This window comes from Polistes fuscatus, unplaced genomic scaffold, assembly GCF_010416935.1.
Source record: "Polistes fuscatus isolate 324 unplaced genomic scaffold, CU_Pfus_HIC Scaffold8, whole genome shotgun sequence".
NCBI classification, from domain to species: Eukaryota; Metazoa; Arthropoda; class Insecta; order Hymenoptera; family Vespidae; genus Polistes; species Polistes fuscatus.
In genome coordinates this window covers 4,718,098-4,735,270 of record NW_025113162.1, presented here as the reverse complement: position 1 = coordinate 4,735,270, position 17,173 = coordinate 4,718,098, and the positions used below count along the sequence as shown (strand labels likewise).

The 17,173-nt window shown below is 28.3% G+C and overlaps 4 protein-coding genes across 7 annotated transcripts; 1 reads left to right on the top strand and 3 right to left on the bottom strand.

Moving 5' to 3' along the window:
- Nucleotides 1–3,296: 3,296 nt before the first annotated feature.
- LOC122524636 lies at nt 3,297–10,906 on the bottom strand. Of its 3 annotated transcripts, XM_043646996.1 has the most exons (6): nt 10,877–10,906; nt 10,240–10,477; nt 10,025–10,164; nt 4,250–4,409; nt 3,875–4,096; nt 3,297–3,783 (listed from the first exon to the last, which is right to left on the bottom strand). In XM_043646996.1, exons 4-6 carry the CDS (start codon nt 4,394–4,396, stop codon nt 3,298–3,300), a joined length of 855 nt encoding a protein of 284 aa, XP_043502931.1. In that variant the 5' UTR covers nt 4,397–4,409; nt 10,025–10,164; nt 10,240–10,477; nt 10,877–10,906; the 3' UTR covers nt 3,297. The 3 variants fall into 3 exon arrangements, with proteins under 3 accessions (XP_043502931.1, XP_043502932.1, XP_043502933.1); XM_043646997.1 differs by lacking the exon at nt 10,877–10,906 and having other exon boundaries at nt 10,025–10,172; nt 10,240–10,683; XM_043646998.1 differs by lacking the exon at nt 10,877–10,906 and having other exon boundaries at nt 10,025–10,153; nt 10,240–10,683.
- On the bottom strand, nt 4,508–10,014 carry LOC122524635 (histone-lysine N-methyltransferase, H3 lysine-79 specific-like). 2 transcript variants are annotated; one of them, XM_043646994.1, is made up of 11 exons: nt 9,811–10,014; nt 9,377–9,446; nt 9,020–9,299; nt 7,298–7,508; nt 6,979–7,211; nt 6,606–6,895; nt 5,748–6,524; nt 5,356–5,463; nt 5,144–5,245; nt 4,754–5,054; nt 4,508–4,646 (listed from the first exon to the last, which is right to left on the bottom strand). In XM_043646994.1, the coding sequence occupies exons 1-11, from the start codon at nt 9,869–9,871 to the stop codon at nt 4,572–4,574; spliced, it is 2,508 nt and encodes an 835-aa protein (XP_043502929.1). In that variant the 5' UTR covers nt 9,872–10,014; the 3' UTR covers nt 4,508–4,571. The 2 variants fall into 2 exon arrangements, with proteins under 2 accessions (XP_043502929.1, XP_043502930.1); XM_043646995.1 differs by lacking the exons at nt 4,508–4,646; nt 4,754–5,054 and having other exon boundaries at nt 5,205–5,291.
- A 203-nt stretch (nt 10,907–11,109) lies between the features above and the next one.
- LOC122524972 (RNA-binding protein 8A) lies at nt 11,110–12,515 on the top strand. Its single transcript, XM_043647500.1, has 4 exons — nt 11,110–11,464; nt 11,648–11,794; nt 11,869–12,130; nt 12,219–12,515. Exons 1-4 carry the CDS (start codon nt 11,404–11,406, stop codon nt 12,247–12,249), a joined length of 501 nt encoding a protein of 166 aa, XP_043503435.1. The 5' UTR covers nt 11,110–11,403; the 3' UTR covers nt 12,250–12,515.
- Nucleotides 12,516–12,624: 109 nt separating this feature from the next.
- LOC122524971 (26S proteasome regulatory subunit 6A-B) lies at nt 12,625–14,716 on the bottom strand. The gene is made up of 3 exons (XM_043647499.1): nt 14,542–14,716; nt 13,142–14,275; nt 12,625–13,057 (listed from the first exon to the last, which is right to left on the bottom strand). Exons 1-3 carry the CDS (start codon nt 14,581–14,583, stop codon nt 12,947–12,949), a joined length of 1,287 nt encoding a protein of 428 aa, XP_043503434.1. The 5' UTR covers nt 14,584–14,716; the 3' UTR covers nt 12,625–12,946.
- Nucleotides 14,717–17,173: the final 2,457 nt, after the last annotated feature.

The window sequence follows — 17,173 nt, the reverse complement described above, 5'->3', positions numbered from 1 at the left end:
TATACTACTACAACATATTAAAACATACCTTATCGATTGGTACAAATTTGGAGCAACAGATTACTAATGAGTTTGATTAAAGTTTTATCAGATATATATATTTTTTTCATTACTATCCATATAAGTCATTTCAATGAGTCTTTTTTTTATTATTATGGCTCACGTAGAAATGGATAGATAAGTATTTTAAACATATATCAACATACATCGTTAAAAATGATTTTGTGCAAAATATAATTAATAATTGTTTTATTAATACATTAAACAGTATGCTCTGTATAAATGCGGAAATGCTGATAATAGAGATGTATAAAGATAAATGTGTTTATATAAAGATAGATGGATTAGAAGCATATATATTATAAGTCTTATTTTACATAAGGTGCTCCAGCTTATATTTTATTAGAAAACAATCTAAAATATGAAAAAGAATATTATTTGCAGTTATCAATTAAGAAAATATTAATTATTGTAGTTATTGTAGGCATTAATTACAATATTCCATTAATTTTATATCTCATTTAAGCGTCATCTAATAATGTTTATGTTTATTTCGTATATAAATGAAAAGAGTAAGATAGAAAGAATATTTGAAGCAAATGCCTGACGAAGCCTTGTGATAAGCATTTTATATACCTGAGCTTTATGGTTTGAATGTGCATAATGGGGCCACTAATGGTTCTTCATATTAAAAAAAGCAGAAGATACCTTATTATATACTTTTTTTGATAAATATAAGAATAGATTACAAAATAAAAAAATATTTTTATGTTTTATGTCTTTTCAAATATCGATAATTACAAGATATTTTCTGTAGTATAATAAGAATTATAATTTCATTACAATATTCGTTATAATTGAGACAGACAAAATTGTAGTACGTTTCTCTTTATATAAAATTGACAAATGTTTAATCTATCATATCATATAATCAGTATATAACCCATTCATGTGCCAAACAGAAAATATATAGCTATACGTTATATTTTTCTAAGAGTAAATCTCATAAAAGAGAGAGCCGCTATTATATATATCTACGACGTATATTTTGTGATCTTTGGTAGCTACATTTTTTTATTATTTGATATAGTTTATACACACTATTAAAAATATTGTTTCTTCTTTTTTAAATTGCTCCTGTAATTTTCTTTTTTTTTGACAGATTATTTCTATTGTAAATGGTAATTTTCTTAAAATTACATCTTTTATTAATGTTGTTTTTATAAAAACATTATTATTGTACTTAAATATATTTGATAATTTATTCGTATTGATGATATTGTGTGCTACTACAGTAAGCATATCTTTAGAAATACAATTTTTTTAAGTAATAATTATGTAACATACTATGTCAAGAAGTTTTGAATGTTTAATTGGTTAATTACTAAAAAATGTTACATTCATAGAAGCTTATCACGCATTTTATGATTTTTATTTTCTATTGTGAGGTAATTAAATAATGAAATAATGCAGGCAAAATTATACATGAAAAATAAATGCTTTTCGTGCACATATATGAATATGCATTTTTTATAATATTTTTGTAGTAAAATTAAAACATTTAAAAAGCTTAATTAAAAAAAATATATAATTATTGTAAATAAAAAGATATTGTTGAAATTGTACATATGTATATTAAAAAGTACTTCTCTGATTATAATTATATGTGCAATTGTCATTAAAATCGTAGTGATAGTTTTTAAAATCTAAATCTTAATGTTTGCATCGATGTAATATAAAACATAACAGAAAAATTGAATCAATTTCTGTCTATGCATTCCAGGATAAATTTTATTTATGACCAATTGTTTGAAATATGTTTGATTATGGATATGTGTGATTGTAGATATGTTTTGCAATTTTAAAAAAATTTTTTTAAAACAGTGAATAAATTTAAAAAAGAAAATTATTTTGAAAATAAAAATGTTCTAAGTATCTACATAGCATTTTTACTACTTTCAGTTAATATAAAAAAGTTAAAATATAAATAATAATTTAAATATTTAATTATGTGTGTGTATATCTAAGACAAAACAAGAAAAATTGTAAGTCATGATATGATTTTGTTGACAACATAGTAGGCTAGAATATATAATTTATCTTACTCAAAAAGACTAAAAACATTGAAAACTTATTATAAATATATCGTTACAGCTATTTTTATTATGATTATAGCGTCGATATTTAAATATGTCATCTAAAGTGCGTGTGTTTTACTTAGATCTTATTGTTAGATGAATAATCATTAGTTTCTGAGTTAGTATTAAGATTAATCAAATGAAATAATAAGTAACAATGAAATTTTATTATAAGAAATCTATGGAAAATTATAATTCAAGAGAGATATTCTGCTCCCTGATTCTGTATTTTATTTATGATCTGACAGAAGAACAAAATATCATTAATTCAGTGGTATCAAAAGTACCTCTTTTAAACAAAAGAATATTTAACTATATGATAAAGGTATTATTAACATTTGAAGACAAACTTATATTTCTATGATAATAAAAAGGGAATCTTATTGAATGCCCTTCATTTTGGCAGCAGAAGGTTTCTCTAACGTGATTGTGGTTTTGGTTGTGATACTTCGGTAAAACATGCAAGAAATATGAGCTAATGTGAATTAGAACAAAGAGGAAGATAAAAATAAATGAATAAAAATTATATTTTTCCAGCATATAATTGGTTTTTTATTATATTTGTATGTAGTATAATTGTGCAATATTGTGCGCATTTATTTGTTTATACTGTCAAGATATATATATATATATAATAATAATTTTTAATATATTTATAATTTATTATTCATATATTTTTGTTTTTAAGCAGATATGCTACTGGTATAAATTAAAACTATGAAAATTCTAAGATCATCAAAATTACTCTCAATATGAATCTTATATTAAATACCTAGAAGTTTTATTTTTTAATCATTAATGTTTCTAAACAAAACGTTAAAGTAATTATAAAAGTTATTGTACATATATTGAATATAATAGTAGCACATTAATAGCATTAAATGTGGAAATGTATGTAGATACAAGGCTCATAAACGTTATATAATGATCGCGTATAATCCTTATTAAATGTACGATTTATATTAGTGTATATTTTTATATAAAGTTTCTATATTTAATTATTATTGTTAAAGATATTAAGTCTATTTTTTTATAATTTAATTACGTTTATGTCAATATTTTAACGTAATTATAAAAAAAGAATATGACAAGATAAATCATAAAACTTGGAAGAACTTTAATATGGGAAATTTGTTGTTGTGTCCATAGTTCGTTTCATTCATTTTTTCGATTGACCTTTTTTCCTATATTTAGTGCACTTCCTTTTAAATTGTTTAATGGGTTTTGCGGATTCTTCGATATCACTTTCGCGCCTATTTTTATTACTTTTACTTTCCCGATTTTTACTAGCCGGTTTTCTCGTTTCATGTTGAATCGATAAATGTGCACTTTTTCTAGGAGTTTTACTTTTGGCTTTAAGTTTCTTCCTCTTCTGCTTTTTAGGTCGATTCATGTTAGCGATAATAGCCTCGGTATCGGCAGAGATCTTTGTTTTAGATTGCTGAGTTAAAACAGTTACTCGAAGATACGAGTCATATAAAATATCGCCACAAGTTTCACCGAAACAATATTCTTCACCACACTCCCCGCAGATTTTAACACTACTCTCAATAATACCTGCTCGGTTTTTGTTACGTCTTATTGGACTTATAAAAGAGCGTCGTTCTTTCATACGAGTTTTTGCTTCTAACTTGCCCATTTCTACCTGCAGATAACAAATATACTTTGTTCAATAAACCATTCAAATTTTCTGGATTTATATTACAGTGCCATAGTAGTTAAAATATAAAAATTACCAATCTTGAAAACAACTCCTCATCTTGACGAAGTTTTGGTCTGATCGGCGTAAGCATTCTCCAATCTATTGCAACTTGTTGTAATTCACGAAGACTTAAATTTTTCATGTCAGGTGGTATAGGATCTCCGTATGCCCATTCTTTCTCTATAGCTTTTAATTCTTTTTTAGTTGTTTTCCAAGAAAATTCCTTATCGCGTACTTTGGTGTCTTCTTTTTTTACCTTAATATGACAATAAAAATCATAGTAATAATGAAAAAAAAAGACATATTGTTATGAATATTTTTAGGAATTGTCAGGTCTATATATTTTGTCTAAAAATAAAAGAATTCATAGATAAATAGTCACGATTAATTTAAAACGTTATAAACAAACCTTGTCTGTTTTTATTTTAAATTCTGGACAATGTTCTAATAATCGTCTGAATTCCTCTTGAGAATTACACGTTGCTTTACTCAGATCTGGTATTAAATTAGCATCTTTTTTATCGTCCTTCAAAAGATCATCTAACTCGAACGCCATTACAATTTAATATCTGTAATGCGAGAAAGAAGCCTCGTATCTTAACATTTTCATTTTTGTTTTCTTTTCTCATCTCATTCTCTCATATTTTCTATAATCTACACAATCGCTCTCTACAAAAATGGAAAGAAAACAAATAAAAGAATGTTTTAATATGCGTATGGTTTTGATTATATTAAAAAATTTCCGATGCAGTTGGCGATACCAAACTTCTATTGGGATCCCATTCTAATTGTTTCATTAAGAGACCCTGTGAAAATAATATATCATTAAATGTTTTAAAAATATCGAATAGTTTTTTAGAAAACACGAACGAATTATATTTTATATATAATTAGTATGTAAAATCGTATGTACATTTCTTAAAGAATTTAATTTTTCCAAAATCTCACGTCCGCACCAAATATTAGACTGCTTATTTTCTGGCTTTCCTTCGATTTCATTCATATGATTAATATCGAGTAAACGTTTATTTCTATTGTTTGAGTTACTTTCAATATTAATTTTTCCATTTCGATCAATACGCAATGGTACAACAGAATTGAGACTATCCATTGATAGATCAGCATCGTAACTATCAACCTTTAATTTCCTTCTAATTGAATTTCGCAATTTTACTTTTGTATTTATCGATTTTCTTCTATCGGGAGACGGTGATCTATAGAAAGATTTAGAATGAATTTAATAGAAATGTAAACAAATACAAATATCATCTATGAATTAATAAAGAAATTATTGTTCATATACCTCGACCCTTCATCGCTAGATTCAACTTGACGCTTTCTCAATCGCAATCGTCTCTGATAATGCGGATCTTTCTCACTTTGCGTTCTATACCGTGTACCTGGTCTATAAATTTGAACGTTGATCATACATTTGTTTCTATATTGATTTTCTGTGATGGTATATGAAAATTGTGTTAATTGAATTATTAAATACTCCGATTATTAGACTTATACCTGTTGGCATTCCAACGTGGTCTAGATTCAATACTTTGTCGAGGCTGAGATTTAGATCTTGCAAATGACTTAGTCGGAAGTTCTTCTGCTTGACATACATTCGTTGACCTTTCGATAACAAGATGAGTGTAAATTAATATACTGTTAAAATAGAATTTCGCACACGTATGTAATAACGCGTATCAGAAATAAAAAAAAAAGAGTTATAGGTGGCCACTTTCGTTTCTTCCGTAAAATATTAAAGAAGTTCAGCAAAATATTTTTCAAAAAATGATCGTCTTGAAAGAAAATAAGAATAGTAGTTACCGCCTTGTTATTATGCATTATAGACGAATAGCTTCCACGAATTTATTGTTGAAGCATTTCGCGATGTCGAACTTGGATCGACTCACTTTTCTACGTCTCTTCTGTTAGCATTGGTTGTGTCCTTCCGTTCCTTAATCGATCCATCCTTTGTTGACGATTCTTGAATCCTCTCGCGAAGATCCTGAAGATCACTTTCAATATCGGTCTGCGTACCAAAATCTCGACCAGAGATCACTCTGTATTTGCTGGGTGTGAGTAGACGATTTTCAGTAATTGTGGATGAGATTTTCGATGAACTTTTAGCCAGAATAGGACTTCCTAGATTCTTCATTAGAACATCTAATCCCAAAGATAAACTTGATTCGTTTTCCGATTTTCTTGGACTTGGAGTCACGACCAAGTTTACTAATTGCAAATTAGCTTTTTTAAGTAACTCTGAATCTTCCAATCTTCCACTTAAAACAATTGCCACGTCCTTACTAATTGGAACTTGGACAGAATTGACTTCTTCTGTCGTGCCTTCCGATTTCTCCAAATGAACGATTTTATCTTTTTCATGATCAATTTTTTTCTCAATAATTTCTTTTGCATCTTTTGAAATTTGAGATTCATGACAACAATTATACAAATGCTCTTGAGACTTATTATCTGTGCAATTTTTGACTGGATATTGTTTTACTTTTAAGTCGTAATTTTCGGTAGAATGATTTAACATAGGTTGCTCTATTTCGATACGTTTTCGACGATTCTTTTTTTCTTCTTTAGCTGAATTCTCCGCTGCTCGAAGTATTTCATGCATCGCTTCGGCTTTCTTTAATTTTGCTTCTTCTTTCTCTTTTAATTTCCTTTGCTCCTCCTCGAACCTTTTGAAATACGATACATAATTTTAGAAAAATAAAATGAAAAAATAATTATAATAATAATTAATATATTTAATATAATACCTTTCTTTTTCTCTATCCCTTTCTCGCCTAATTCTTTCCTCCTCCAATTGTTCTTCCCTTAACCTTCTCGCTCTTTCTTCTTTCCTTTGTCTATCTTTTTCTTCAAGTTGCTGCTTTATAGCATTTTGAAGTTCCAGAGCTTTCTGTCTTCTTACTTCTCGTTCTTGAAGAATGTTTGCATCAACTGGTATGTTTTGTCCACGAAGATAAGTTTTGGTAGTATCAGAACCGGTTGATCCAGTAGTTGAACTGTCTGGACTACTTGCACTATCGTGATTAATTACTAATACCTATATAATAACAAAAAATAATTGTATCGGTAAAGAGAAAAATAAAGAAAACATGTCGATGAGAAAATTCATATATTTATTACTTGACTCGATTGGCCTAATCTCGAAAGCCAAGATGGGGGTGGTGGTGGATCTCCTTTTACACTATCCTGTCCCCAAATACTACCCCATCTGGGTCTATTTATTAATTCTCCAGCTCTTCCATCCGAAAGTCTTCTCGATGGTGGTAACGAGCTATCTGGTGTTGTGTAATAAGGATTTTGCCAAGTTCTTTCCATTGTATCCGTTTCAGAACCCTTACATCCCGGTATGAGTCCTTAACAGATAAATACAATATTAATATTAAAATAAATAAAGATAATTAGTAATAAGTTGTCGATATTAAAAATAAATCTTCCTTACGCCGAGATTCCGGCAAGGATACATCGACGGAATCGCTGGCGTAACCCGAAGTTTCACCCTCGCGTTCTTCGCCTAACGAGCCGTAATGGTGTGACGGTTCGTTCTGGTTTTCATGACGATCGTTCGATCGATGCTGCTGATGCGGCTGTTTTTGTGGCTTATGAGTCTGGTGGTAACGCGACCCTTCGCCTTCGAAGTCACGTCGTTGTTCCTACAAAGACAAACAAGAACGTTGTACCTTTAATATTTTATAGACATGAGAAATGATCTAACATTTCGCGTGATTTACTTAAACTTATTTTCATATGATTTATAATCTTACATAAATTCTCGTGTATCGATTATACAAGATTATAACCACAATCGCGTGTAATAGAAAAACAGATATTGCGTGACGGACGGGTTCGTTCATCGTGCTCTTTATGGATATTGTTATATGGCATTCAAATAAATCTACACGGCTACATATCACTGTATAATAGGAACACACGACTTGTCGAGGATTCTTCAACTTGTATTGGTATATACGATTTGTTACATCGATAACAATTGAATACTTTAACGCGTTAACAAACACACAAACATTTAAGATTATTCATTGAAATCTACTTAAAAGATGAAAACATTCTTTTTTTCAAATAATATCAATAAATTATTCAATTTATTGTAGGCATATGGAAGAAAAAATAAAGAGTAAAGAATAAGGAATAAGAGGAAGTTCTTTGCACGAAGAAACTTAAATTATATCGTGACATTATTGGGGTCGGTGAACCTTAATTATACGATAAAGATCGATTTACTAGAGTGTCTTACTTCTACTTTTCCTTTATAGAGACTTAACGATCGAGTGTCGTGGTTATTGACCCAGTATAATGTAATGATTATAAACCTAATTCGTCTCTTAAGTGATATTTTTTGTTATTTTGCGTTCCGACTTTACATGGAAGTGTATAGACTGGATAGTTTCCTCTTAGAGTCAACAGTTCATATTCCTTTAAAATATTAAATGTTACTCCGATCGAAAAGATAAGACTTTTAACAAGGCTTGTATATTTTAATAATTGGATTCCATGTTATATCTACTTTAACAAGTTATTATTCTTGTGAATTTTTAATTAGGGCGTAACTGCCTTAGTATTTGTAAAGGATCTTGTATACCCATCATCATCAAATAACAATCCGATAATCTCTCGTGAATAAGTTACCTAACAGCTTTTTTGGGGGTACTTGCCGCTAATGTATACGAAGTCTAATAGGTTTGAGCTTTTTCTTCCATGCATCTGTCTTTATTGTTAGTTCTACAATAAATATTTTAACAACGTCTATGGGTTTCTACTTATTGTATCTAATACTTAAATATAAATAAATATAAATAAATAGACCTTTAGGAAACCTAAGGTATCCTATATTCACCTTTAGACTTATTTGAGTCATTCTCGTTCGTTTCTATATAGACTTATACCTCCTAAACTAACAATAAAATTGCTATTCAATTTCAAATTTCTATGCTATATTAAGTTTAAGCTTCGTGATGTTCGATAGTTAGTTGATCAGAATTCAACCTTCAACGGATTAGAAATAGTAATAATAAATAAGAAGACATTTTTACAGTAATATGTTCGTGCAAATTTAATGGTCGTTATGTTTAATCGACAGTACCTGCATAAATGATTAACTATCTAAACGCTATGTTTAAGATCAATAAAATTTCAAAATACTGACCTGATATAGATATTGCTGCTGATCTTTATTATAAATTGGCGGCAAACTCGGACTTCTGCGTCGAATACGCGATATTTCTGTGTGGTCATTAAGATTAATTAAGCTACCACTAGAGTAATCGAAATTCTTCAAATTCGTTGTAGCATTTCCAGTATTATCCGTTGATAAGGTCTTTAAGCTCACGTTGCTTCCGTAATGAGCAGTTGCACGGAAAGGTTGCGATGATATCTGTTTATCTTTAGTGTCGATTAAAGACAATCTTGAGCCAGTTGCATATGTGCTGTATTAGGTATTTTAATAAATTATTTCATTTATTATTTGATCGATATACGCGATCAATTATTATTCAATATTTACCGAACAGTCGTGCGGATAGTATCATTGTGCTTCAGCGTACCCCAATTTCCACCAAGATGTGCCATTTCTTCTACAATATGTAAATAAAAAGATTAATGAAAGTTACGAAAGCATAAAGTTCACATTATTTATTATAGAATATTTTTACAAACTTATCAAAGTGTTACATCATAAAATAACTTTATCCGAGCATTGAATACAGATAGTTCTATACTTTACGAATAAATTTATTCCGATCTCTCTTTCAAAAAATGGAAATTACCATGTCCCACAGACACAGATGATAATCTTATAAAGAAAAATTCGTAAAACAGAAACTACCTGTAATTGTCAAATAAAACTGTAAGCAGTTAATAATTAAAATAAAGCAAATTAAGAAATATGCGTAATCGATCGTAATCATCTCCCTCCTTGATAATCAAGGATAGACATACCTCTTTCCTTCGCCCACTGAATCCTCTTCTGTTCTACCAGAGTCGTCCTCGCGTTCATCATCAACGCGTAATATCGATTTCACGATTGACATCGAGGAAGAAACGCGCGGGTTTTTGGCGAAATGACGATATAAATGGGGCAAGAATTGATGAAAAATGTCCTAATAACATCCAAACTCCTAAAGAGATTTGGATAATTGGAAATATATCCTACCTAAAGTATGTTCCTACGAAGACAAAGGCAGAGTATGTAGTTTGGTAGCGGATAGCTGATGAGTAACTTCCGGTGGGAACTTCGAGGACGAACTCGCGAGTTCATCCCAGGTCGAGTCAATATTTGTAACTGCGGTAGGCCTGCAAGACTGAACTGGGTTTACCTGCCATTAATTCATATATACCTTGTGCTTACATACCGTCGGTTGAACTTACACGGGTAAAATTCGATCGTTCTCCGTTTCCATAGGAACTGTTGTGGAATCAACCGCGTGATATCCGGCATGTTACCACTTCTCAGGGTCGATAATATTGATTCTCAGGATACGATAACGGATAATGACCTCCACAGTTACATTTGACGGTCAGAGATTAGCATTTATAGAGGAATGCAACAGCTTCAATGCCCTCAAGATCGGATATTTAGATTAACCGATTTCCGTATCTTAATTTCCTGTTTTACAATTTCAAATTGTGCTTCTTTAATTCCTTTTCTTTCTTTTTCTTTCTTTTTCTTCTAGTAACATTGATTGTGATTCAAACATTCTATTATACTTTATTTGTTTAAAAAATGATAAGAGTATCGAGGAATGTCTTCGATCAAGCTGATTAACAAAAATATAGAATTCAAAATAATATTTCACAAAGAATAAATGTTGTTATATTTTGATATATAAAAGATGAAAATAAGATAATATAAAATAAATATATATTGAATTTTGTGTGTGTACATAAATACACGGCATTTAAACTTTCTTCTTTCACATTTACATTTTATATGATTTGAAATAAATGTGTTATTTTTCGTATGGTATTGTAATAAATCATTAAGAATAAAAAATATATTACAAACCTAAAATGATAAATATATTAAGATTTTATTTTTTATATTTATGGTGTTATAAGATTAAATAATAAGGTGTAATATATTAAAAGAATATAAAATTGATAAAATATTTAATTTGAATACGACCAGAATCCATCTTGAAAAAAAGTATCGATTATTTTTAGTCACAGTGGAGCTAGTATCGATAGCGAATCTTGCACCATCTAGCGGTTAAGTTTGATACAACTACGCTACCTCATTAAGTTCTATAAATACAGCCCTGAATTTGTTATGTATTTGATTAAAAATAATTACGTTACTAAAAATTATATTATAAAAATCGACGCACAGGACCGTATGTATAAGAATTCAATGGGTATTTTGGATGCTCCAACAAAAACGACACTAGCGCACCTACAAACAGATAGTGAAAGAAGTTTAGTTGATGATTTTTTATAGTTTGTGATTACTTCTCTTGGTTAAATCTACTCTAAACAAAGTGGTTTAAGGTTTGATATAATTAAAATAAGTGATTACTACGATAACTCTTCAAAATGGTAGATGTTTTAGACATCGATAATGCTGAAGATTTCGAAGTTGATGATGAAGGCGATCGTAAGTTATATATATTGTCATATATTTATTTTTTTTATAAAAAATAAGATACCGCCAATACACCTAACCTATGTTTACTTCCTTTGAACATTTAATTGTTTTTAGTTTGAAGTATATTTTGTAGCAAAAAATGATTTTATTTTAACTAGACTTCTTGCTTAATAATTAATATTTACGTTGCAGAAGGAATAGCTCGATTGAAGGAAAAAGCAAAAAGAAGAAAAGGTAGAGGACATGGTGCTGAATTGGTGTCAACGCGTGATGATGTTGGGCATTATGAATCTATGCACGTTGTAGAAGAAGATGATGATGAACCTGGTCCACAAAGATGTAATTAAAACTATTAATGAATAAATTAAAAATTTCTAATATATAGCGTTAAAAATACTTATTTAAATTTCTAGCTGTGGAAGGATGGATTTTGTTTATTAATTCAGTGCACGAGGAAGCTCAAGAGGACGATATACAAGATAAATTTTCAGAATTCGGACAAATAAAAAACTTACATTTAAATTTAGATAGAAGAACAGGTTTTTTGAAGGGTTACGCTTTAGTAGAATATGAAACGTTCAAAGAAGCGCAAGCTGCGAAAGAGGCATTAAATGGTACAGATATTTTGGGTCAAGCAATTTCTGTTGATTGGTGTTTCGTCAAAGGACCCAAAAAGTAAGTTATATCTTTTCATATTAATTTATTTATTATTATATATATTTCATTTGTGTTATTTGCATCTTATTTGTTTGTCTGCTTTCAGAATTAGAAAGAGAAGTCATAGAAGACGGTGAAAATATACGCAAGGATATAAATATATATACAATTATATATTTACAAAAAAAATTTTTTCACTTTTTTTTTTTAAATTAATGAATATTAAATATATACAATTAAGAGTAATAACAATAATGTGGAAAATAATACTTGAACAATAATTCTGATCAGAAAATCTATGTCTTTTTTTATCTTTGAAATGTTATAATATTACTCTATTTTACTCTATCTATTGGATTTATTATCGTATTCATTATAAAAAAAAATAAAATGATAGAACTTACTTTTTTATTTCATACGTTTTAAATGACCATATCAATAACATTTAATTTTGTAGAGAAGAAGCAAATGATACTTTTTTCGTGTGTTATTATTTTTAATATAATCTTGCAGAAGGTAATAATTAGTTCTTTATTAATTCTTTTGTTAGGTACAAGTTTTAGGAGATTGTAAATGCATTTGCTTATTGCACAAGCATGTTTCCATTTCCATTTATAATTAGCATAAGGGAGATTTGCTATTTTTTTTCTATTTATTATATAAAGTATATTGATAAGTGTGTCGGTAATCGATAGTAGATTGAATCAAAATATTTTTTTTAATTTATTTTATTATATAAACAATCTTAATATTAGATAAATAATAAAAATCATTTTTTCCATTTTTTGACAATACACTTACAATTACCGTCACAAATAAGAACATAAAATATGATTAAGCATAGTAATTAAGATTTGCTTTCTTCTTTGCTTGAACTTCATTGATAGCTTCCATCAAGTCTTCATGAGTAACTGCGGTTGCATTACGTCTTAAAGCAATCATGCCCTATAAGAAGGAAAAATATTAAATTTTAATAAATAATATAATATGAAATTATATATATTGTGAAGATACAAAAATGTTACATACTGCTTCAACACAGACAGCTTTACATTGTGCTCCATTAAAATCATCAGTTGATCTAGACAACTCTTCAAAATTAACATCTGGTGACATATTCATTTTACGTGAATGAATTTGCATAATTCGTGCTCTAGCTTCTTCATTAGGATGAGGAAATTCGATTTTTCTATCCAAACGTCCTGATCTTAGCAGAGCAGGATCTAAAATATCAACTCTATTCGTCGCGGCTATTACTTTGATGTCAGCTGTTGAACTGAATCCGTCTAACTGATTGAGAAGCTCTAACATAGTACGTTGCACTTCCCTATCACCAGCTTTTTCTGAGTCAAATCTCTTAGTACCAATAGCATCTAATTCGTCTATGAATATAATTGCAGGTGCTTTCTCTTTAGCTAAAGAGAATGCATCTCTAACTAATTTTGCACCATCACCAATAAACATTTGTACAAGTTGTGGTCCAGCCAATTTTAAAAACGTTGATTTGGTTTGTGCTGCACATGCTCGGGCTAATAAAGTTTTTCCTGTTCCTGGTGGGCCATACAAGAGTACACCTTTTGGGGGTTGTATTCCCAGATTTTCAAACTTTTCTTTATGAGTCATAGGTAGAACTACAGCTTCTATCAACTCTTGAATTTGTTTATCCAACCCTCCAATGTCAGAATATTGTTCAGTCGGTCTTTCATCTACTTCCATTGCCTTAACTCGAGCATCATATTCAGCAGGTAATGTTTCAAGAACGAGATAACTATCTTTATTAACTCCTACCAAATCTCCAGGTTTTAAAGATTCTGCATCTACCAAGCCTATTACTGGAAGAAAGTATGTTTGGCGAGTTGATGTTTTTATAACAGCACATTTGCCTTTTCTTTGAGCATCTAAATCAACAACAGCACCATCCTCTTCTCCCATGTCCTGTGGATCTACATCCAGCAATTCGATGACATTAGAAACTAAGTAAGGTAATGTTTTGTTAACTTTGATCTTTTCTGTGTTTTCTTTGATCTTATCATTTTGCGCTTGCAGTTCATGCGAGATTCGCATAACTTCACTTTTCATTATTTTTATTTCATTATCCAATAACCTGGTACGCGATACTATTTCGTCAGTAGACATTCGAAGTACATCTTCACCCAAAATTTCCTAAAAATTAAATATGACACATTAAACATGACGATCATTTTTATTGTTAGATAAAGACTAAGACAACGATTATTTTATTGATTATCAAAAGTATTTAGCATATTGGATATATATATTAATTATACAATTTGTATATTAGAGTCAATTTATCAGATTTTCTATCTATTACAAATAATATTTCACAATTGATAATACTCTCTATTCGTTTAGATTTGCTTGTCATGCAATCATTCATAACCTTTGATCAAATATTTTATTCATTATACCTCTACGTCTTCCCAGATAGATTTATCTTCGAGAGTAGCCATTTATCCTTAATATACGTATTATTGAATATATATAATATAGAAGAGTTTTTGTAGAACAATATTTAAATATTTCTTCTTGGATCAAACCTAACTCGTTGATTTTAACAATGTTCTTAAACTATTTTTAAAATAGATGGAAATATGTGTTGAATGTTTAAAAAACAATACGCCACCATACGTTCAGAATTGGAAGTTACCTGTCCTCTATCGATAAAAAAGATTTCGTCAATAACGACGCATAAGAAAATAAAATTGCTAAATGCATAGACGATTTTTTTAGAGTTTCATTAATTTTTTGACCATAAATATTATTTTTACTAATCCGTTTATCATAAAAATCCCGATTTTAGAGACATATTTTGTAAAGATGAAGATGAATAGTGCAAAAAGTATTAACTAATAAATAAAAAATATACTACTTGCAAATGCAAAATTTGTATCATTATTTATATACATATTTAAAATTTATACCAAAAAATACAGCAGAACCAAGTATAGAAATAATATAAATTGTATAAATGAAAATATACAAATCAATTTGCATTTTTAATAAATATTTAAAGAATAGTATCATGCTTGAAGATAACATTATCAATAATATCAAAGCATTTATTAAAATTAGTATAATTTAGGCAATACAGTTAAAAGATTCGTCTCTCTCTGGCACGAGATGGTTTTTTAAATTGATCTATATTATATATTGTATTATAGATAATCAAAATATGAGTGTGTGCACGTGTGTGTTGCATAATTAATTGTTTTAATTATATAAATAATTTGGTCTCAATTTTTATCAACGAAGAAAATGCAATTAATGATACATAAATTTCTATAATTTACTGTAAAGCAAAAATAAATATAGTACAATACGTTTGAGCAATATTTGATTTTTGTACTTATATAGTTATATTATAGTTAAAGTACTGTACATTATATTTTGTGGTATGTTAATAACATTATAAGAACTTCATTGTTAAATATTCCTGATAAAGGACTAGATTTATTTATTTTACAAAGCCATAGTTCAATAAAGTTATCTTTCTAGGTAAACCGATTAAAATATCTAAATTCATAGCTAGAATTCATTTTTTTCACAATTCCATCTTTTAGGCACACCTGTTTAGTAGAATTACAATAGATCTCCATTTTCTAAAAAGTGATTTTTAAATAATATATGTATAAGATATTATAAGATAAATTAATTATACTTAAATTGAGATTTTATAAGATATAATAATCTAATATAAAGTACTATTTGAAATAAATGTCTGGTATTAAATTTACTCAAAGTTAAGAGAATATAAAATTATTTTTTGTGTAAAAAAAATTCATAGCTTTACAAAATTCCATATCTATTTAACTTAAATTAATGCTAAATACAGTACCATTGTTTATAAAGCACCTGTACTATTGTAAAAACAAATACTTTCACCATGCTGTCTTTTCATAGCACTTATGCATTTCATGTTAAAGTAGCATTTCATTGTTACCGTGATAATAATCAATGAAAATTTTATCAAATGAAATCTGCATATTTTTAAAAATATAAATTGACATTATTATCATATCCCAATATATATACTAAAAAGATTTCACTTTATTTTCTAAGTAACTATAATAAAAAGTTACTTTTGTTCTTTAATAACATATTTATGTATACACAATGTGCTCTTCATTTAATTTACTTAATGATGTGAAAAATGTAACCCATGAGTATTTTATTATTATGATCACAATCTTTTTCTGCTTTGTTATATATCTTCCAATATAATGTTTTTTTATTAATATTTTAATATCCGGTAATGCTTGTACTTACATGGCAATATTAAAAACGGTAGTAACATTTAATTCTGTTTAGATTTCATGTTTCTTTTAAATAAAAGTCAGCCCTTCCAAATAGTTTTCATTAAATTATTATTCGAAAGTCTAGCTACTATTATTTATTAAAAAAAAAAACTGGCAGCACTTCGTTCGATGTATGTCAATATAATTATTTATATAATATTAATTTACAAATAATAATTATACTTGAAAAATCTTTTTTCGCATGATTTAAATATCTTTTCATATACATTACTTTATAATATATGTATTCAGAGAGTCATCCTTCGTTAAGATCACATATATTAATTATTGATTACTTCTTATCCAAAAAATCACTTGTAAACTATCTCGGTAATGTTTTGTTATAGAATGAATAGAACATCATGATTGAAACAACTATTGCTGTCTTAGTTACAATATAGAAATATTATGTTCTTAATTAGATTCAAAACAGAATACACACACGTCACACACAATGCATTCATACACACAGAAAAGTTGTACTTTAATCATCGTCTTTTGACAGATTCCATGTAAATATAAAATATTTTGTGGAAATAATTATTTAACTATATATTTTCACATTTAAGTGCAATAAATTTTGCAAATAACTAATTAAAATTGGAAGTTACAAATTAAGTAATTATCTGTCATTTACATACTTCTAAAATTAGGCCTTTGAACATATGAAGTTAATTTAATTGTAATTTATAGTATGAAATTAATTCATATTATTAAGTCATCACATTTACGAATTGTAGCACAA